The following is an 18,738-nucleotide window of genomic DNA, read 5'->3' on the forward strand; positions in this document are numbered from 1 at the left end:
ATTTTTAACAAAATATGCTTTTAGTAAACTTTTTTGTTTCGCTTCTTATAAAAATATGTCAATATTACATTTTTCCGTTGCAATTCTGAGAAATGAGTTTTTAATAAAATTATACTTAGTTTTCAAAATTACTAATGTTTACAAATGAGATTTCTTAAGATATTTAATTTCTAAAGTTAACATGTCTTTCCTGAATAGTGACTAATAACCAAGTTATTTAGTTTTGAATAAATAAACGAATGGTTTTGAAATATGATTGAAATTATGAAAGTTTTGATTAGCGATCAAACCTTTACAAGTATCGAAATTATTAATTTCCATAATTATCAAATTTTTGTGAGATTAAGTTAAATATTTGATTTCACTAGTTTTGAATGATTTACACAAATGATTTAAAACGTATGTTTGATAACCAAGAAATTTTTTCTGGGCCATTCCGGTGGCCAATGTAACTTTCTAAATTCGACCATAATGATTGAGCCAGGTTTTGGGTGTTACACACTGGGCAGCGATGGCATTCATGTGCTTTTTTTTCAAAACCAATGGTAGAGCATCAGTGGTGATATTTGTAAGTGGGTTAAGTGGGGTGTTCGATGGTGAATTGATTGATCGGAAGCTGAATAACACCCTTATTATTCTCATTCCTAAGGTTTCCAACCCGAAGAGCTTCTCTGAGTTTCGGCCTATCAGTCTATGCTCGGTCATTTATAAGTTTAAAGTAGTTTTCCCTAAAATCATTGCACCTGAGCAAGCTGGCTTTATTGTGAGAAGAAGCATTTCTGATAATATCCTTATCGCACAAGAGGTCATTCATTCTATGAGGAGTAAAAATAATGGGTAGATGATAGTCAAGATTGATCTAGAGAAAGCTCACGACAAGGTCCATTAGGATTTTGTTGATGGTTATTTGCAAGTTGCGAGAATTCCTGATTTTTTTTGTAAGGAAAGTTATCATGTCTACTATTTCAAATTCCACTATGCAAATTTTATGGAACGGAGTGCCAACTCAAAAGTTTAAGCCGGTGATAGGGGTCCGTCAGGGATGTCTGCTGTCTTTATATTTGTTCGTTTTGTGTATGGAATGGTTAGGACATGATATTCATTCGGTTATCTCATGCGGTAAATAGAGCCCTATTAAATTGTCTCATTTGGGGCCCTGAATCATCACTTTTTTTTTTTTGCTGATGATCTCATTATTTTCTCCAAAGACGATTTAGGCCATGTTATGATTCTTAAGGAAACTTTAGACCGATTTTGTTCTTTCTCTAGTTACTTGGTTAATACTTCTAAGACCAACATTTTTTTCTCTAGAGGAGTGGATGGGGATCTCAGTGGTAGAATAAGCACTCTTCTTGGCTTTCAAAGGGTTCAAAACCTTAGAACATATCTGAAGGTTCCTCTATTTCACGATAAAGTAACTTGTGGCACTATGGGGTTTGTTGTTGAAAAAGTGCGAAGCAAGCTAAATATTTGGGATGTTAGGTAGCTCTCTTTTACAGGTATAACTACTCTTGCTCAACCGGTCCTTCTTTCCATCCCAAATTAATTTATGCAATCTATGAGGATTTCAAAAGGAGTCTATGAAAAGATTAAATGAATTGTCAAACAATTTTTATGGGGAGTCGTCAATGGTAAGAAGAAGATATCATTGGTGGATTGGGATTCAGTTTGTCAACCGTGTGGCTGTGGTAGTTTAGGATTCAAACATTTGGGGGACCAAAATACTTCTTTTATTTTAAATTTGGGGTTGAACCTTGCTTCAAAGGTGGATGCTTTTTAGGTTCGTGTTCTCCTGTCAAAGTATGGGATGAAGGAGAGGCTTCTTGTGAGCATAGCACGTGGAAACTATTCTTTTGTTTGGAAAGCCCTTACCAAGATTTGGCCTCTATTGCGTGGGAATTTATTTTGTTCAGTGGGAAATGAGGATTCTATTTCATGTTGGAGGGATCATTGGATTCTATATATAGGGTCGTTGTATAATCATATGCCTATTTAGAATAATTTTGTTTCTAATTGTACTCTCAATGATATGGTAACAGAGGAAGGTATGTGGAATCTTGATCTATTCAAAATTTGGCTGTCGAAAAATATTGTTAAAAAATTTTGGACATTCCCCCTCCCCATCCCTCAGCAGGAGCAGATAGACTTAATTGGCTTTGTACCTCTATTAGATCCTTCTCAATTAAAAGTGCATATTGGTCTCTTAAGGAGAACACGTGGAATCCAATGGATAAGTGGTAGAAAAATGTCTGGAAATTTAAAGGTCATCATCGTGTTCGATTTTCTCATAGCTTGTGTTTAAATGTCCTTTGACTAACATGGAGAGGATAAGGAGGGGCATCAGCAATAATGGTGCTTGTTCTCTGTGTAATCAAGAATCCGAGGACATATTGTATGTACTCAAGGATTGCTTTGCTGCCAAGGAAGTTCGGTCACATATTGTGCCAACAAATCATCAACTCCATTTTTTCTCCTCTAACCTTCTTGATTGGATGAAGTCCAATTTAAGTAATCCTTTAAAGATGTTGAGCATGGGGATTACTTGGTCTAGCCTTTTTTGGCTTAGTTGTCTAGCGCATATGGAAGAACAAAAACCTTTTTGTGTTTCAAGGATTATCTTGGAGTTCCTTTAAAACTAGTAGGACATTTGTGAGTTGGGCCAAGCAGTTTGATTTAGCTTACAACAAAGAACCACCAAGACAATTGGTTAATGCGTCTAACCTTCCTCTATCAAGTGACTAGATTTTTTAGTTAATGCGTTTAACCTTCCCCTATCAAGTGACTGGATTTTTTTACACACTAATGGATCCGTTAAACTTGTTGTAGGTTTTGCCACTGCTAGTGGTGTAGTGCGAAATCAATTTGGAGATTGGATCTTCAGGTTCAACCATTATTTAGGGGATTGTTTAGCTTTTGATACAGAGCTTTGGGGTATTCTCGATGGACAATCTTAAGGTGGCATACGGACAACCTTAAGGTGGCTAACGCTTTCCAGGATAGGCATTTGGTAGATTCAACATCAACTTTAATGAGAAGGTGTTATCAGGTATTACAGACTTTTGATCAATGGAATATCAAACACATCCCAAGAAAGGAAAATCAAGTGGCTGACTACATTACTAAGATAGCTTTCGAAATGAAAACTAAAGTTCAAGTCTTTGAAGACACCCCTAAACAACTTGGAATTGTTTTATGTGTTGATAGAGTTAAATGGTTTTCTAGCTTTTGATGATGTAAGTTAGTTTTCTTTTGCATTGTATTTCTCACCAAAATAAAATAAAATAAAATCAACTCTTTGATTTACACCAAAAAAGAAATCAACTTTTTGATATGATACAGACTTGTAATAAATTTTAATCAAAATTTAATCCAATTAAACTTTTCATATTTGTATAAAACAATAATAAGATTCAAATTGCATTTTGCATTCTTTAGAAACATTAATAAATTAGTCCCTAAAATATAAATTAATTTTTTCTATTAAAGCTTTTATCTATTTGTACTATTAAAAATTAACGTGATAGAAAAAAAATTCAAAAAGTACCACATAAGGTGCCATATTTACCTTATGTTAAGGTACAAATATCAATTTTTAACAAAAAAAAGAAAAAAACTAATTTACTCTTTGACCTAACTATAATTCATACTGTCAAAACCATTTTTTAAAAACAAAAAATTTAGGTTGTCGACTTTAAAAAATGAAAATTGGGAGTCGTCACCAATCTTTTATTAAGGTGTGATTGGATCACCTAAAAAAACGGCTTTGGTCTACGAGTTTTAGAAAAACGAATCCGGGAGTCAGTTACGTAAGAGAAAGGATTAGCACCCTCGTAACTCCCAAAATTGGTACCTATTTAATTAATTAGTGTCTTAATATCGAAAATTTGAAAAATATAATCCTTAGCAAAAACTTAAAAACGTTACTTATTAAGACCATTATCATTTCGAAGAAAGAAAATGTCACACCCAATGCGTTAGGGCACAACATTCTAATTTCCTCAAAAATGAATTATTCTAAAACTTGTGTAATAAAAATTTAAAAGAATATTCATTTGTTTAAGATTTAAGAAATCGAGGCCCAATATGTTAGGGCACAATTCCTCAAAATCCCAAACTTGAAATATTTCCTTTATTATTATTTTTCAAAAAATCTTTGTCTCGAGAAATCAATACGTCACATCCAATACGTTAGGATACAACATATTTAACTCCCCAATAACAAGCTTTTTATTTTATATATTTTTTATTAATGAGCAACCCTCGATCGTTGGATTTAACGAAGAAAATCAGAACTCAATACGTTAGAGCTCAATTTCCTTGAAAATCCTAAATACGAGTGTTATCTCAATTTTGAAAATTTTAAAATCGAAAAAAAAAAGATGTGATGCTACATTAAATATAAAATGTAATAATAAATACAACAATGGCATAGAAATAAACGAAATTAATGTATATAAACAACGACATGTAAAATATTAAATGAATATAAATGAAAACATAAATCAATAAGCAAATGAAGGAAATAAACAAAAAAAATATAAAGAGAAAAAGGTACAAAATATATATACATTCGAAATTATGAAGAATAAAAGACATAAAGATAATTTACTTATAAAATTTTGGGTTATAAAACTTATATATATATATATATAAAATACATAATGCATTTATGAAAACAAGGAAAATATAAATATATACATATAAAATATATTCATGCATTTACAAAAAAATGAAATATATAAATATAATATAAAACGTGGAAAATATTTATAATAAGCTTTGAATGGAGTATAAATATATGTGTATATATTACAAAAATGTATAAACATATAAAAATCATAGAATATGGACAAACGTATAAATATTATGAAATATAAATGTGTATATATATGTATAAAAAACTATGAAAATAAAATAATAATAAAGTAGGTATATAATATGTATATATATTAAAACGTTTAAAATATATATGTATATATATTAACATGTATATGCGCACATATATGTAGGTATAATAATAATAATATATAATATAATAATAATAATAATAATAACAAAATTAATAAAATAGACTAAAAACCTAAAATGAAAGATTAATGATTAAATTGAAAATCAACATAATTTTAAAAAAATGAAGGGTCCAATTAAAAGGCGCGAATAACTCATAGGGCTCGAATGAAAAAATATTTCCATCTTTTGAAACGCGTCACTTTATTAAGGCTAAATAAAATAAATAAATAAAATTCGCAGTGGTATCACCTTCTTCCTTTTTTATTATTGATTTCCCTTTTTCTTTTTAATGAAGGGAAATGCCTCTATTTATAGCTGAGCCTCCCCAAATCCAACGGTATAGATCAATTACATCAACGACTAAGATTAAAAAATATCTACAAATTAAATCTCTAAAATTATAAAATTATATCTTCTAAGATTGTATATATCATATCTAAAATTGCATATATCATACCTAAGATTGCATATCATATCTAAAATTGTATATCTTCGAAAATGATGTTTCCATATGTAAACCCCGGCTAAAATTGGATATTATACATACATAATCCTTTTACCATAGTTTACATTGTACAACTGATAATGTGAGGACAATGACGACTCTCACTCGTTAGCTTTAAAATTGAAAAAGAAGAAACCAAAGCCCCATGCATTGAAATTTAAGCATAAAGCCAACATTGAATACGGTATGACCGTCTGACTATAAGTCAAGCCAAATCAGTTGTGCTTCTGTTGTTTCTAACAATTTTTTACGTGATAATGATATCATAAAATGTAAGCATTGGTTACTAGAATTGTCAAGAACAAATGAGATTCAAAGATCGGATATGTGATGCACATTGGCTACTAAGTCTGACCAAAAAATACCTTGCTTGCAAGTACAAAGCACAAATTCCTTGAAAGATTCAGATTTTTTTAACATGGTGTCCATAGATAAACTTGACCCCCACTGGTGGCTCCTGCTAACATCCCAATTTTATATGGGTGCGCATCAAATCTGCATGGAATTGCAGACATTTCTGGACTCTGCAAAGTCATAACACTTCTCTTTTGTGATGGAGAGATTACATCAACACCTCTTTTCATGTTGCCAATGAAGATGTATGAATCATCCCACCCCCATATACCTCTGCTTACAAATATATATATACATGATAAAAAAAATTAAACCATCAAGCAGATCACTTGAGAAGAACAAAGAGTGGGACATGAAAGACATGCAAAAAAAGCCAACCTGAAACTGGAAAGCCACCTCCCAGTCCAATTATCATGGTATATCATACAAGCGTCCTCAAAATTAACTCCACTTATTATACCCACCTTGTTGTCCAAACTATACAAAAACAAAACAATGTTAGTTTAATAGGGGGGAAATCAAGTAAAATACAGATTACATTAAGTTAAATTGTAGAAGATTCTATGCAACCAGAAGAATTTGTGTTTCTGGTTTGTCCATATCTTCATTTTAAGCTACAATACATTAGCTGGTTTGAACCATTTATCTGGGCCTATGAAAGCTTAAATCCTGTCCCGCAATATCTCTGTGATTGCTTTTGTTTAGCTTAGGTCTTGAATATCCCAGGTCAAATCACCATCAAAACACATGAAGGAAGAAACAAAAAAAAATGGAAGAAAAAGAAATGGGCAAAGTCATGAAAATGAGCCAATGTCATTTCTTTTATTTTTTAAGAGAGCATTTTAGCTTCTGTTTTCAATTATTCTTATCAGCAGGTGAAGAATCAATAATGCATGAACTAAGAACTAATTTTGTATTGGGACAAAATAACTGCAAAAGCAGTGGAAACTATATAAAGAAATATAAAAATTGAGTTTTAATAATTACATAAATCAACCAATAATTTAAAACTCTGAAACTAGCCTTGCTTTCCTATCCTATGCCAAATAATTCAATTGTTTGCAATCAAATTGAAGTTCTATTGGGAGGCTCATTACTTCAATTGAGATAATTCAAAACCATTACAGTTTTTTTAGTTGTAACTTTAGACGGTTCTCAAAAAAAGATAGGGAAAAAATTTATTCCTAGAGTAGATACTAAGAGGAACATATAAACCAATGACTGGCATCCAGCAGCACCGTGCCAGTAGGAAGAGTTAAGCTACTAAGCTAAGCTGCTTTCGGGGAACTTGGTTGTCAACCAATGCAACGTGCTAACCGAAACTGCCTACTCCTGCCTAATCTCCCAACACACTCAAGAACCAAAAGCCGGTTGGGTTGGTCCAACCAGGAAAGGAATGGGAGTCTTTGGGCATTGCTTGGCCGACCCCTAGTTCTGGTTCATACATGTTTATATTTATGATAGAAAACCTTTTATATTTAGCATTCATTCTTGGAAGTTTGTTTGAGAAAGGTTGAGACCCTCTCACAGGCATCCTCTTATATTCATTGGTAGTTGTCCACTAACTTCTTTCTTTACCCCTCTGCATATGTCCCTAAGTGGATGTGCACCTCCAGATGAGCAGGGGATGGCCTCCCACTCTATTATGCAGCATTTATTTTAACACCACATGTAACGATTTTTTCCATTTATCCAGAAATCACCAATTAAAGCAATGTTTAGCGTTGCCAAAAGGACACAATTAATAAACAAGGTAACATCTTAGAACCACCTACTACCAAAGACATCCTCAAAACAATAGAAGCTACATATCTCAACATAGAGGGCATCCATTCAAGTCAATTATAACTTGATATATAATAAAGTATGTACTGCAAAGCAAGTTGCTTAACCGGTGTGGAAGATAACAAAAAGCATCAACGAATATAGGGTTAAGAAAAGACTTAATACCTTGTGGTCGCAAGAGAGCTTCCAGACGGAGAGAAGTAAGCAGAATGAACAGCCCTACTATGGCTCACAGTCTTTAAGGTTTTCAGTTTATGGGCACTCATACTCCTTAAATCCCAGATGCAAGCAGTTCCATCCGTTGAACTGGTTGCCATTATGTTGGGATTTTGTGAGTTGAAGTTTATGGTGTTGATCCTATCTTCATGAAGCATCCAGTTTCTACTGGACTTCCCAGTCCGAATATCCCAAACCTTCAATCCTCCACGACCCTCAGCGAAATATAAGGTCTCCGAATTATTAGGCTGCTGAGAGAGGGAAAATATGGTATCATCACAAGAATGCACTAGATCAAAAACTTCCTTCTCAGCATCCATTAATCGAATAAAGCCATCATAGCAGCTGCTATAAATCTGCATCCAAAAGCAATAAAGATAGAGAAAACATCATATATGCACACCCTTTAACAAATTGTAAAATCTCGGTCTAATAAATAGATTCTTGAAATCCAAAGTACCTTTGACATCGAATGTTGATGAATCAAAATCCCAGAAATGGGGCCAGTATGCGGGCGATAAAGATATATGCCATCTTCCTTTTTATTGTTAGAATCCACATTCCAAAATGCAATATTCCCAAATTTGTTCCCAGCTGCAATCATCCTCACACTACTGCAAGGGAAAAACTTAACCACCATAATCCTTCCAGGCAAAAGCCGTGCTACATTTTCCGGTTTCAAATCCAACGATTCCAGCCATTGATCACTCTTCTCAATCTTAACTAAACCATCCAAATACTCATTTTTAACCACACCCTTGACCAACTTCCTTTTCCCACTCAAACTCTCATCAACCTTTTCTGTACCTAGTGATTCAAAACCCTCACTTTTGCAAGAACCCAAAGCTCCTTTGTCACTAAAAATCTCATCTTTAACATCCTTAACCGAAACACCAACTTGGGTCTCCTTTGCAATACTCAAAATTGTCCCAACCAGCATTTTGTTAGACTCCGTTTCATCATCTCCACTAAAAGCATCTCCCATACTAATAGGACCCAAAACACGAGGCGATTGCGGCTTTATAACGCTAACGGATTTTGGTGTTTTATCGAAATTGTCAGAAAAGTCATCAGGCAAACCTTTTGAATCCGGCGGCATACCTCTCGTCCTCAACGACCGTCGAATTACGATAGGGGTTTCCGTCTTGGGTTTTTTCTCTGGACTCGCTTTAAACGTTTTCATCCTGCAATTCAAAATCTCTTTTACATCAAATATTGTAGCAAAAAATAGATGGGGAAAAGAAAAAAAAGAAAATGGGATTTATGTTGTTTTACCTGTGGCGTTTGGCGGTGGCGGCTGAAAGAGTGGCTGCTTTTGAGTGGAGCTTGAGTGCGGCCACCATTTCGGCGTTTCTCTTTATGTTTTCGAGCCTTTGACGTTCATAATCTGTTAGTTTCTGAGACGCCATGATAGACAAAAGAACTTTGCAGCAGGAATGCAGAGAGGAAGAAGGGTTTCTTTTTTTTTTTGGGGGGGGGGGGGTGGGGGACTGTGTCCAATGGCTAATGCTCATGGTGGTTGTGGTTATATTGGGTTTACGATGATTGGAGGGTTTGGGCGGGAAATAATATTGGCGGCAAAAAGATTTGTACTGCTACGTGGAAGGTCACTGGCCGTTTATTTCTCATTTAATGAAATTAAAAAATCACACATTATCCATGATCATCCCTAAACAAAAACATTACGTTGTACTGCTTTGGTTTCGTCCAATTTTTTAAATAGTTATATTTCAATATAGTTTTTTCAATATTAATTTTGAGATTTGATTTTTTTTGTCTTGTTTTGCATATAAGATTCACTAAATTAGGCATATATGTAAGAAAGAAATTGGTAAAATAAGTTGTTTTTTTAAATAAGAGAAATTAGTCGATTTTGAAAAGAATGTGTGAAAGCGCGTCCAGTTGGACGTGTTTTTTCCACAGTTGGCAAGAAAGCGCATCCAATTGTAATAGTCATGTGTACAAAATTTCAAGATTTATTGGACATTAAAATGCCCCAATAAATCTCAGGATGAGTGCTCAGGCGTATCAGTCGCGTGCTCATCAAATTCATTGAAATTATCTTTCAACCATTTCATCTCTATCCGATCACCTTGAAACTTTTTCAGCACCTTTCTTAAAAATGTCTCGCAAATGTCCTCCTTATAAAAAATGACCACTGTTCCTGTAACGACAAACTCATTCACCGGTAAATCGAGTTATAAAACTACGTCCTCGAGTGTGATTGTACATTCACTGCATGAAAGGCGAAATGTGTGTATCTCAGATCTCCATCTTTCCACCAACGCGCTGATAAGTGTGGGATCCAATTTACAACCCTCGAACATACAACACGCATATAAGAATCCCGCATCTTACAAATGATGACGAATTGCATTGGGTGCACTCTTTCATAAATTGTGTATGAATCCTTCCAAAATATGATTTGCCTATTTATATCAACAAAGTAAATTTAAAAAAATTAGAAACTTTAAAATTAATAAAAAAATTATTACCATTGTCAATTTCTTGACGGAATTGTGTTTGTCGTCGAAACGAATAAGAGAAATTTTCATTCGTAGAAAATTAATTAAAATGAATAATTTATGAAATAATAAAGTAAAACTAGAATATTTTTATACAAATTTATTGAAAATTTTGAGAGAATTGAGAGAATGGAGAGAATTGAATTTGAGTGAAAAGAGTGGAAAATGACTTGGGTATATATAGGAAAAAAAGTTACCGTTGGGCCATTTATAATTTTATCATTGGTCGGATTTTAAATTTACCATTAGAGGAAAGCCCAACCAACTAGACGCGCTTTCCTACCAACTATGTAGAAAGCGTGTTGGAAAATTTGAAATTTTTGGAAACTTTGAGGCATATTCTTGATTGGTAAATATGGAGAGTTGAATCATAAAATTATGGTTTTATATCTACTCCATGAGACCTTTACAACAGTATATCATATGCTCAAAATGATTGAGTGATGAATTAGAAATTGATTCTCAAAGTAAGCCACTTGTGAATATTTGTTGAGAAAAGAAAAACTTAGATCCTACATTGGTTAAATACCAAGTGTAATATATGTATATATGAGAGAACCTACTTGAGAGTTATTGAATGACTAAAGCTTAAAACCTTGCCTCGTGTGCCAAGGGGTGTAGATCCAAACCCATCGGAGTTAGGGCACACCTACACAACGTGGGCGACATGAAATATTCGAACCAATCGGGCAGGCTAAAAAGGGCTTGCGGATATTTTAGCGCAATACAATTTTTTTTCTCTCAACAGATATTATACAGAATCTATTTTAAAAGAACAAATATCTCTATTTGATTTTATTCTAATTAAATTGAAAATCAATTTGATTTGATTTTATTCAACTTTATTTTTATTTTATTCAAATTGATTTTGATTTTATTCAAACTGATTTAAAGGTTCCTTAATGCAGATTTGTATCTTTATTCATGGAAATTTCCAAAATTCCTCCATATTGAAAGCCTATAAAAACCTAAAGAATACTGCGGAATTCTTTAGACACATACACACAACGGATTTTTCACTCTAAAAAATTATTTTATTTTTTCTCCAAAATTTTCAAACGTTTCGGTGATAGAAGAAGGTAAGGTCTATTGATCATTGCAAAGGTACTACTGTTGCGATCATTTTGTTGTTGTATCCTAGGAGACAAACGACCAACGTTTCTCAAAGTACCACAGGAGCTGTCGAAACTATCTAAAGGAAACTGTGAAAACAGGCCTCAACATCTAGTAAAACTTGATTCCCTTATACCATTTCTCTTTTTCAAAAATCTTGTTTATTTAATTGTTTCAAATATGATATTTTAAATAAATATAAATATTTATTTAATTTGTTTTGTTTTAGATATGGTGTTTTACATAAATATAAATATGTGTTTATATTATTTATTCAGATATTTTATTTAATATAAATATTTATAATTATATATGTTTGCTAATGTATGTTGTACTACAAAATGTGTCCAGCCATACTCTATCTAAAATCGACCTATTTCCTTAGTTAAAAAAAAAAACTTATTTTGCCAACTATTTTTGTCCGACATATAATTACCTTAATCTAACGTATAAACTTTGTTTTATGCTTAGGTAAATTTTGATTTTTTTATAAATAAATTTAATAAAGTTTTTTTAAAAATAAATAATAATAATCAATAATTTCAAAAGATTTTTCTTCAAATGTTGTTATATAAAATTTATTTTTACCTTATAAAAAATTAAATTATTTACAAATTAAATAAAAAAAATAAATTTTGATTGTGTTTGAGTAATCACAAATTTTTACACTTTATATTTTATAAATTGTTTAAACACTTGTATCGGAATAGATTTAAAATTCTCAACCAATGTTGCAATTCATTGATAATATTTAAGGTCGTTATTTATATTGATCTAGTTTTTGTTTTTTGTTTTATGAAATCCAATACATTATTTAGTAGGAGTAGGAGTAGAAAATACGTAGAATAATGCAGCGAGAGACTATTATTTAGTGGCTCGAAAACATAGTTGCTCAAATGAAGATAAGGAGTCATTTTCTTCTTAACAGTTTTGGAATTATAATCAGAATGCATTAGCGATTCAATTCAGTTTCATTAACATAAAAACAAATCATTCATACCCTTCCATCAACAAATCTCTCAAATTGTCTTAGAAATAAACCCACAATATACATTTATATTATTACAAGGTTTTAAAATTTCACGATGGAGGAGAAATTTGCAATGTTTTGTGGTTTTCAAGTTATATTCTCGTAATAAATCATTTTAATTTATTTATATTTAACACTTAAATTTACAGTTTTACATAAGTTATCGGAAATTTTAAATTTTTTTTATTAATTTTAAATTTATCACTATTTTTACAAATTAAATGCACTATCAAAATTGAAATAGTTATAGTGTTACAATAAATTAAGTTAGAAACTGTGCATAAAAATAGAATTTCACGCAATCTACTATGACATTTATATTTTAAAAAAGGTATAAAATGTTATTTATTTTAATTTAATTTAATATCAGTTATCATATTTTTAAAACTAAACTTATTTATTATTATGTTTTAAGTTCATAACCATATTATTAATAAAACATTACAACATTTATTAATTTTTTTAAATAATTAAATATAACTTAATTAATACATACAACTCAATCATGAATCGCATGAGTAAATAAAACTAATATATATAATGCATTAACTTGATGGAAATATGATATTTTTTTTCAGTGATAAAAAAGTTGGATATTAGGCAAGTTTAAGGGCAAGGTAGCAGCTCGATCCTCGATCCTCGATCCTCATGGATCACTTCCACTTTTCAAATTCTGATAACGTTGTATTCTAATATCTTATCATATTATCATTTTAATTTTTTTAAATGACATGAAAACTATCTTTTTCTATCTGTAATTCAATTTCAAATAAAAATATTTGATTTACAAAATCATAAAAAAATTTTAGGATATAATTTTGTTAAACAATAATGACATTTGTTAAATAGAGAATGCTAGATTTGTTGAAATTTGGCCTTATTTGATTCCTTTTAATTTTATAGGGACTAAATTGATTTGTAAAAGGACTAATTTGATATGATCCCTATAATAGAGAGACTTGCCAAATACATTTAGAGATGGTAATAGAGTGAGACAATGATGGATGTTATCAAACCCATTACTGTTATAAAATAAAAGGTAGAGAATAAAGAACAAAGAGAATGGGGAGTAAAGAGAGAAAGTATTTTATTGATCAATGAGAATATTTACAATGCTTCTCCAAAGTCTCTATTTATAGGTATAATCTATTTATAGGCATAAGAAGTATAAATGAAGTATAGATCTATTTCTAATCACTATTATAATTTAAAGTACATAAAAACTTATCTTGATCTTGATGGATATTTACTTAATAAGATATTCATAATACTCCCCCTTAGAAGTCCATTGGTAAATAACGTGTCTCGTTATAACCTTACTAAGATAAAAACCCTGTGGGAAAAAAAGTTCCTAATGAAGGAAAAAGAGTACTCATATCTATAATACGCATAATATGCTGCCTCATTAGAAACCTTACCAGGAAAACCTAATGGGACAAAAACTTGGTTAAGGAAAAAAAAGTATAGCGCGTATTTACTCCCCCTCATAAAAACATCACATAATATCTCATATTCTATGTATTCAATCTTGAATACTAGCTTTTCAAATGACCATTTGAACGTATTTGCTAAGCATTTATATCAACATTCTTTTGAAAGTCATGAGTGAGGGAAAATTTTGGGGTTCATAAAAGGTTTACTATATAGTGGTTCATAAAAGGTTGTAACAACAACCATTAGACACAAGTTAAATCTTTTATGAATTGGCAAAATAATATATCTAAAGGTTATTACATCCACCACAAAATAATATTATATCTTTTCATAATCAATGTTAGGATTTAGCGAAAATCTTCATATTTTATTCCGTTTTGCAAAACTACTTCATTTGCACCCTCACTAGTTTTATACCTTTAGATATTTGGACTACTGGTCTAAAAACTCCACAAATTTAATTCTACTTAACTTGCGTCTTTACATTTTTCTCAATTTATTCCATATCTATATTTCTCAATAGATTTATTCAAGATTCTCCTTTTATTTCATTATTTCAACAATAATATTGCATGCAAAACCATTGTCGACCACTTTTATTATCGGTTCGACATTTTCTGAAATTGACATAACTTATCGAGATTTCTTATTTTCACTATTTTAATCTTCAGTTTCAGGTACTTGAATCTCTTATGGAGTTTTACTTATTAGTTATGTCTTGGGTCTCTTCTGAAACACCCGCCTTCACTATATGCCCATCTAGAAGAATTTTCATCTTGGAACTGATTAATCTATTATTTATTCTAATCGATTGTCCTATTGGGACTTTGATTCAAATTAAAATATTAGATGGTGTATAACACTTGGTCATTCTCATTAAGTTTGTAAATACATTTGACAGTTAACTTGTAATGAGTTATCCTTGTTGAACTTCTGGTTCAAATTACTCACCCCTTAACTCATTACAAGTTATTATTTCTCTCCCCCTTAATATCGGGAAAACTATCAAATCAAAATAGTAATCACAAATTATTTCATAATTGATTCTCCAATACATTTAAAACATCTAATAATACAAGGGGCGTATTCCCAACTTTCCTTGAGTATTCACTCATCTTTGTGCATTGTGGTGGAGCAATTGGAACATATACGCACTTACAAAAATTCAAAGATGAGATATATTTAGCTCTTGACTAAAAACCAATTGTAATTGGGAGTATTTATAACTTATTGGTTTGATGCGTACAACACGTAAATTAACATAATCTCATGTTGAAATAGGAAGTTTAGTTCTCATAAGTAATGGTTTAGATATCAATCTAAAGTGTTCAATCAATTATTTCTCTAAACCATTTTGCGCATAAATAATAAACTTTTACAAAGGTTTTTCAAACTCAATCAATAAAAGACAATCAATATTAGCAAGATGAATTGTCTTAATTCATGATATAAATTTAATTATTTAAACAAGTAATCTTGCAAACAAATAGATGCAAATTGGTAACACATATGTGACTATTTTGTAGATGCATCTACCAAAATCATATAATATCAAAACCATCCACATGGTGGATGAACAAGCCCATATTCATTTCTAAAATGCAAGACATTAAATCTCCACTTTAACTAGTGAGTTTCTAATAAGCAATTTTCATTGAGAACAAGTAACAAATGAGAATTCTTTAAATTAAAGAATATTCTGGTTCTTTAATGAATGTCCATATGAATTCTCAATTAATTTTTGCATCATATATGATCCAAGATAGTCTAACTGGTCATGTCAAGTAGTAAATGTATTTGTATCAGTAAACTTTTGGTTTACTTTAATATGTATTTCAATTGTACTAATAATGTCAATATGATATCCGTTATAATGAATATCTTTTAAAACTAATGCATTAACCATCACAAATTTTGTACTATCAAATATTGGAATAATATTTATTTGTTTTAGTACCAAATAAGATAAATATTTTCTATTTGTAATGATAGAATTCATTACTACATTCTCATATCCTTTTTCAAAGAATATTAACAGAAACAAAATATTTGGGCATACACCACATATGTGGCCAATAATCTTTCACATCACATTGATAACATAGGTTATCTTTATCCTTTAAAGAGTTATCTTGAGAACTCTCATTGTTCTCTTATTTATTACTATGTTCCCACTTTTAGTGGTCCATGATTATATTTTTTATTTTCTTTATTTTTGCATTCACTTCAAGGAATGCAACAAATCTGATAGGACAGACTTCTGAATGCCTCCATTGATTTTTTATTTCATAATCATCATCGCAAAATATGCGTGGATTTCAAATTAAAATCTATCTATTCATGTTGTCATGATTAGTCTCCAATTATAATAAATATGATGTAAAAAATAAATTATAGTAAAATATACCTGAGATTCTTAACATCATCATTATCACCCTGGCTGAGTGGTTAAAGGCTCTATTAATTACCTATAGTGTGCAGACCTCAATTGAAGTAGCAATAACTCTAGGAGGCAACCGACAATAGCAAATTTTGGGATATTTTTGTGACTTATAAAGAAAAACAATTAAAAGAGAATCGTGCTAATAACATGTTATAAAATAAAAGACAGAGAATAAAGAACAAAGAGAATGGGAGAGTAAAGAGAGAGCGTATTTTATTGATCAATGTGAATATTTACAATGCTTCTCCAAAGTCTCTATTTATAGGCATAAGAAGTATAAATGAAGTGGAGATCTTCTAATCACTATTAGAATTTAAAGTACATCAAAACTTATCTTGATCTTGATGGACATCCGTTTATTAAGATATTCATAACACCACTTTATAGTTGGCATGCTCTGCCCATCATCCATCTTGTTCCACTACAAATATCCAATCTTGAAAATCATTGCCACCTTCATAGATGTTGGATACATCCATCCTCACTCCAAACAACCCAACTTTAGTTTAATTTTTTCTTGTTTTTCTAGTAATTTCAATAATTTTAAAGAGAAATAAATATTTAAACATAATTCTTCAAAAAAAATAATATTTAAACATAAAACATATGAGTTTTTTATAACATATTTTTACTCTTTTAGTAAGTTATAAATATACAAGGATAAAATAAAAATTTCATATAGTAGAATTGGAAGCGGTAAACAATTACCATAAACGTAACCTACCCACTATAAAAAAAATCCACCAAACTCTACTTCACATCCACTTTTCAAAAAAATCCATTCCATTTAGAATAAATGGATTCAAAATCCATCCAAAAATCCCATTCTTACTATCATAAGTACCAAAAAAGGCTAGAAAGTGCAAACCACAAATACCTTAAAGAAACTAGAATTTTCTATCATAATGTTGATGTGGATGCCTTAATTGGAAAATAATATCAGAGAAGGAAGGAATAGAAATAGAGACGACAACAAATTAAAATTTTATTTATTTCTTCTATTATATTAGATTTTTATTTTTGTTTCCTTTATAAACTTTAGTCTTGGTAGTAAATATCCTATAAGTTAGGGATCTTTATTTTATGTCAATCAGGACATTTTCCTTTATCATTAAAAATCTACAAAAGGCTGACAGTATTGAATAAAGAAGGAACAATCAATTATTTTATAAAGTTATTCTTGGAGGGGGTTTAGTCAAGGACAAATCTACCTCTCTGATTAACCATAAGTCGGAGCAAGAATTCTCTCACACATAGACCTGTGACTAGATCATAAGTTAAGGCTCATAACATCTTGGTATCAGAGCCTTCTGTCATGGGTAACGATTAGAAGCCAAGATGGGTGCTTTCATGGAACAAATGACTACAAGACAACGAGCATTAGAGGAGCAGATGGTTGAGTTATCTCTTTCGATCCAAAAGATAACGAAAGGGTATACAAAGAAAGATAGAGAAGAATAGGGCAACAGCGGAGGCAAAAGGGGGAATTCAAACTCACAACAAGATGGGTCCATGGTGCCACGAGACTCTAAGATGGAATTTCCCACTTATGATAGAGTTAGAGATCTTTTAGGGTTGTTGAAAGGATGCGAGAAATTTTTTGACAATCAACGGGATAATGAAAAAGACAAAGTAGGCTTAGCTGCATTCCATCTATTAAGAGAGGCGCAACTTTGGTTTGATCAAATGGAAGAAGAGGAAGTAATCTTGATTGGGGGTGTTTCAAAGAGTGTTGTCATGTAAAGTTTGGGTCACCTATGAGTAATAACCCCTTGGGGGAACTTGCTAACCTGAAATAGACTAGGACTGTAGAGGAATATTAATGCCAATTTCAATCATTATTGGTTAGAACTAATGATCTTAAATGTAACACCCATAACCCATTTCTGTCTTTGGAATAAGGTTACGAAGTATTACCTTACCGTACGAAACTTTTCAAAACAAATGGTTGCCAATCATTTAATTATATTAACAAAATTCATAAATAATTCAAAATGGAATAATCATACATTTACAGATCTTAAATCAGGCCTTCGAGGTTTTAAAAACAATTTAGAAACAATTAGGGACCAATTCGAGACAAGACAAAAAATTTGGGACAAAAATGAAAAATTTCAAAACATGGGTCACACAGCCGTGTAATAGAGCCCAGACCATGTGGCTCCAGACATGGCCATGTAGCTATCCCATACGCTCGTGTTCAACCTCACACACTCGTGTGTGTAAACTGTGTAACTCTCTGATTTGGATCACACGACCATGTGCCAGCACGTGTACCATTCGAAGTATCCTCACACGGCCGTGTGTCAGCCCGTGAGAGGAC

General features: G+C 31.4%; 1 protein-coding gene across 1 annotated transcript; it reads right to left on the reverse strand.

Moving 5' to 3' along the window:
- Window positions 1-5,520: 5,520 nt before the first annotated feature.
- LOC107901575 (WD repeat-containing protein 76) lies at window positions 5,521-9,366 on the reverse strand. Its single transcript, XM_016827631.2, has 5 exons — window positions 9,146-9,366; window positions 8,331-9,054; window positions 7,820-8,226; window positions 6,248-6,346; window positions 5,521-6,142 (listed from the first exon to the last, which is right to left on the reverse strand). Exons 1-5 carry the CDS (start codon window positions 9,277-9,279, stop codon window positions 5,929-5,931), a joined length of 1,578 nt encoding a protein of 525 aa, XP_016683120.1. The 5' UTR covers window positions 9,280-9,366; the 3' UTR covers window positions 5,521-5,928.
- Between the last annotated feature and the right edge of the window lie 9,372 nt (window positions 9,367-18,738).

Source organism: Gossypium hirsutum, chromosome D06, assembly GCF_007990345.1.
Source record: "Gossypium hirsutum isolate 1008001.06 chromosome D06, Gossypium_hirsutum_v2.1, whole genome shotgun sequence".
Classification (NCBI taxonomy): domain Eukaryota; kingdom Viridiplantae; phylum Streptophyta; class Magnoliopsida; order Malvales; family Malvaceae; genus Gossypium; species Gossypium hirsutum.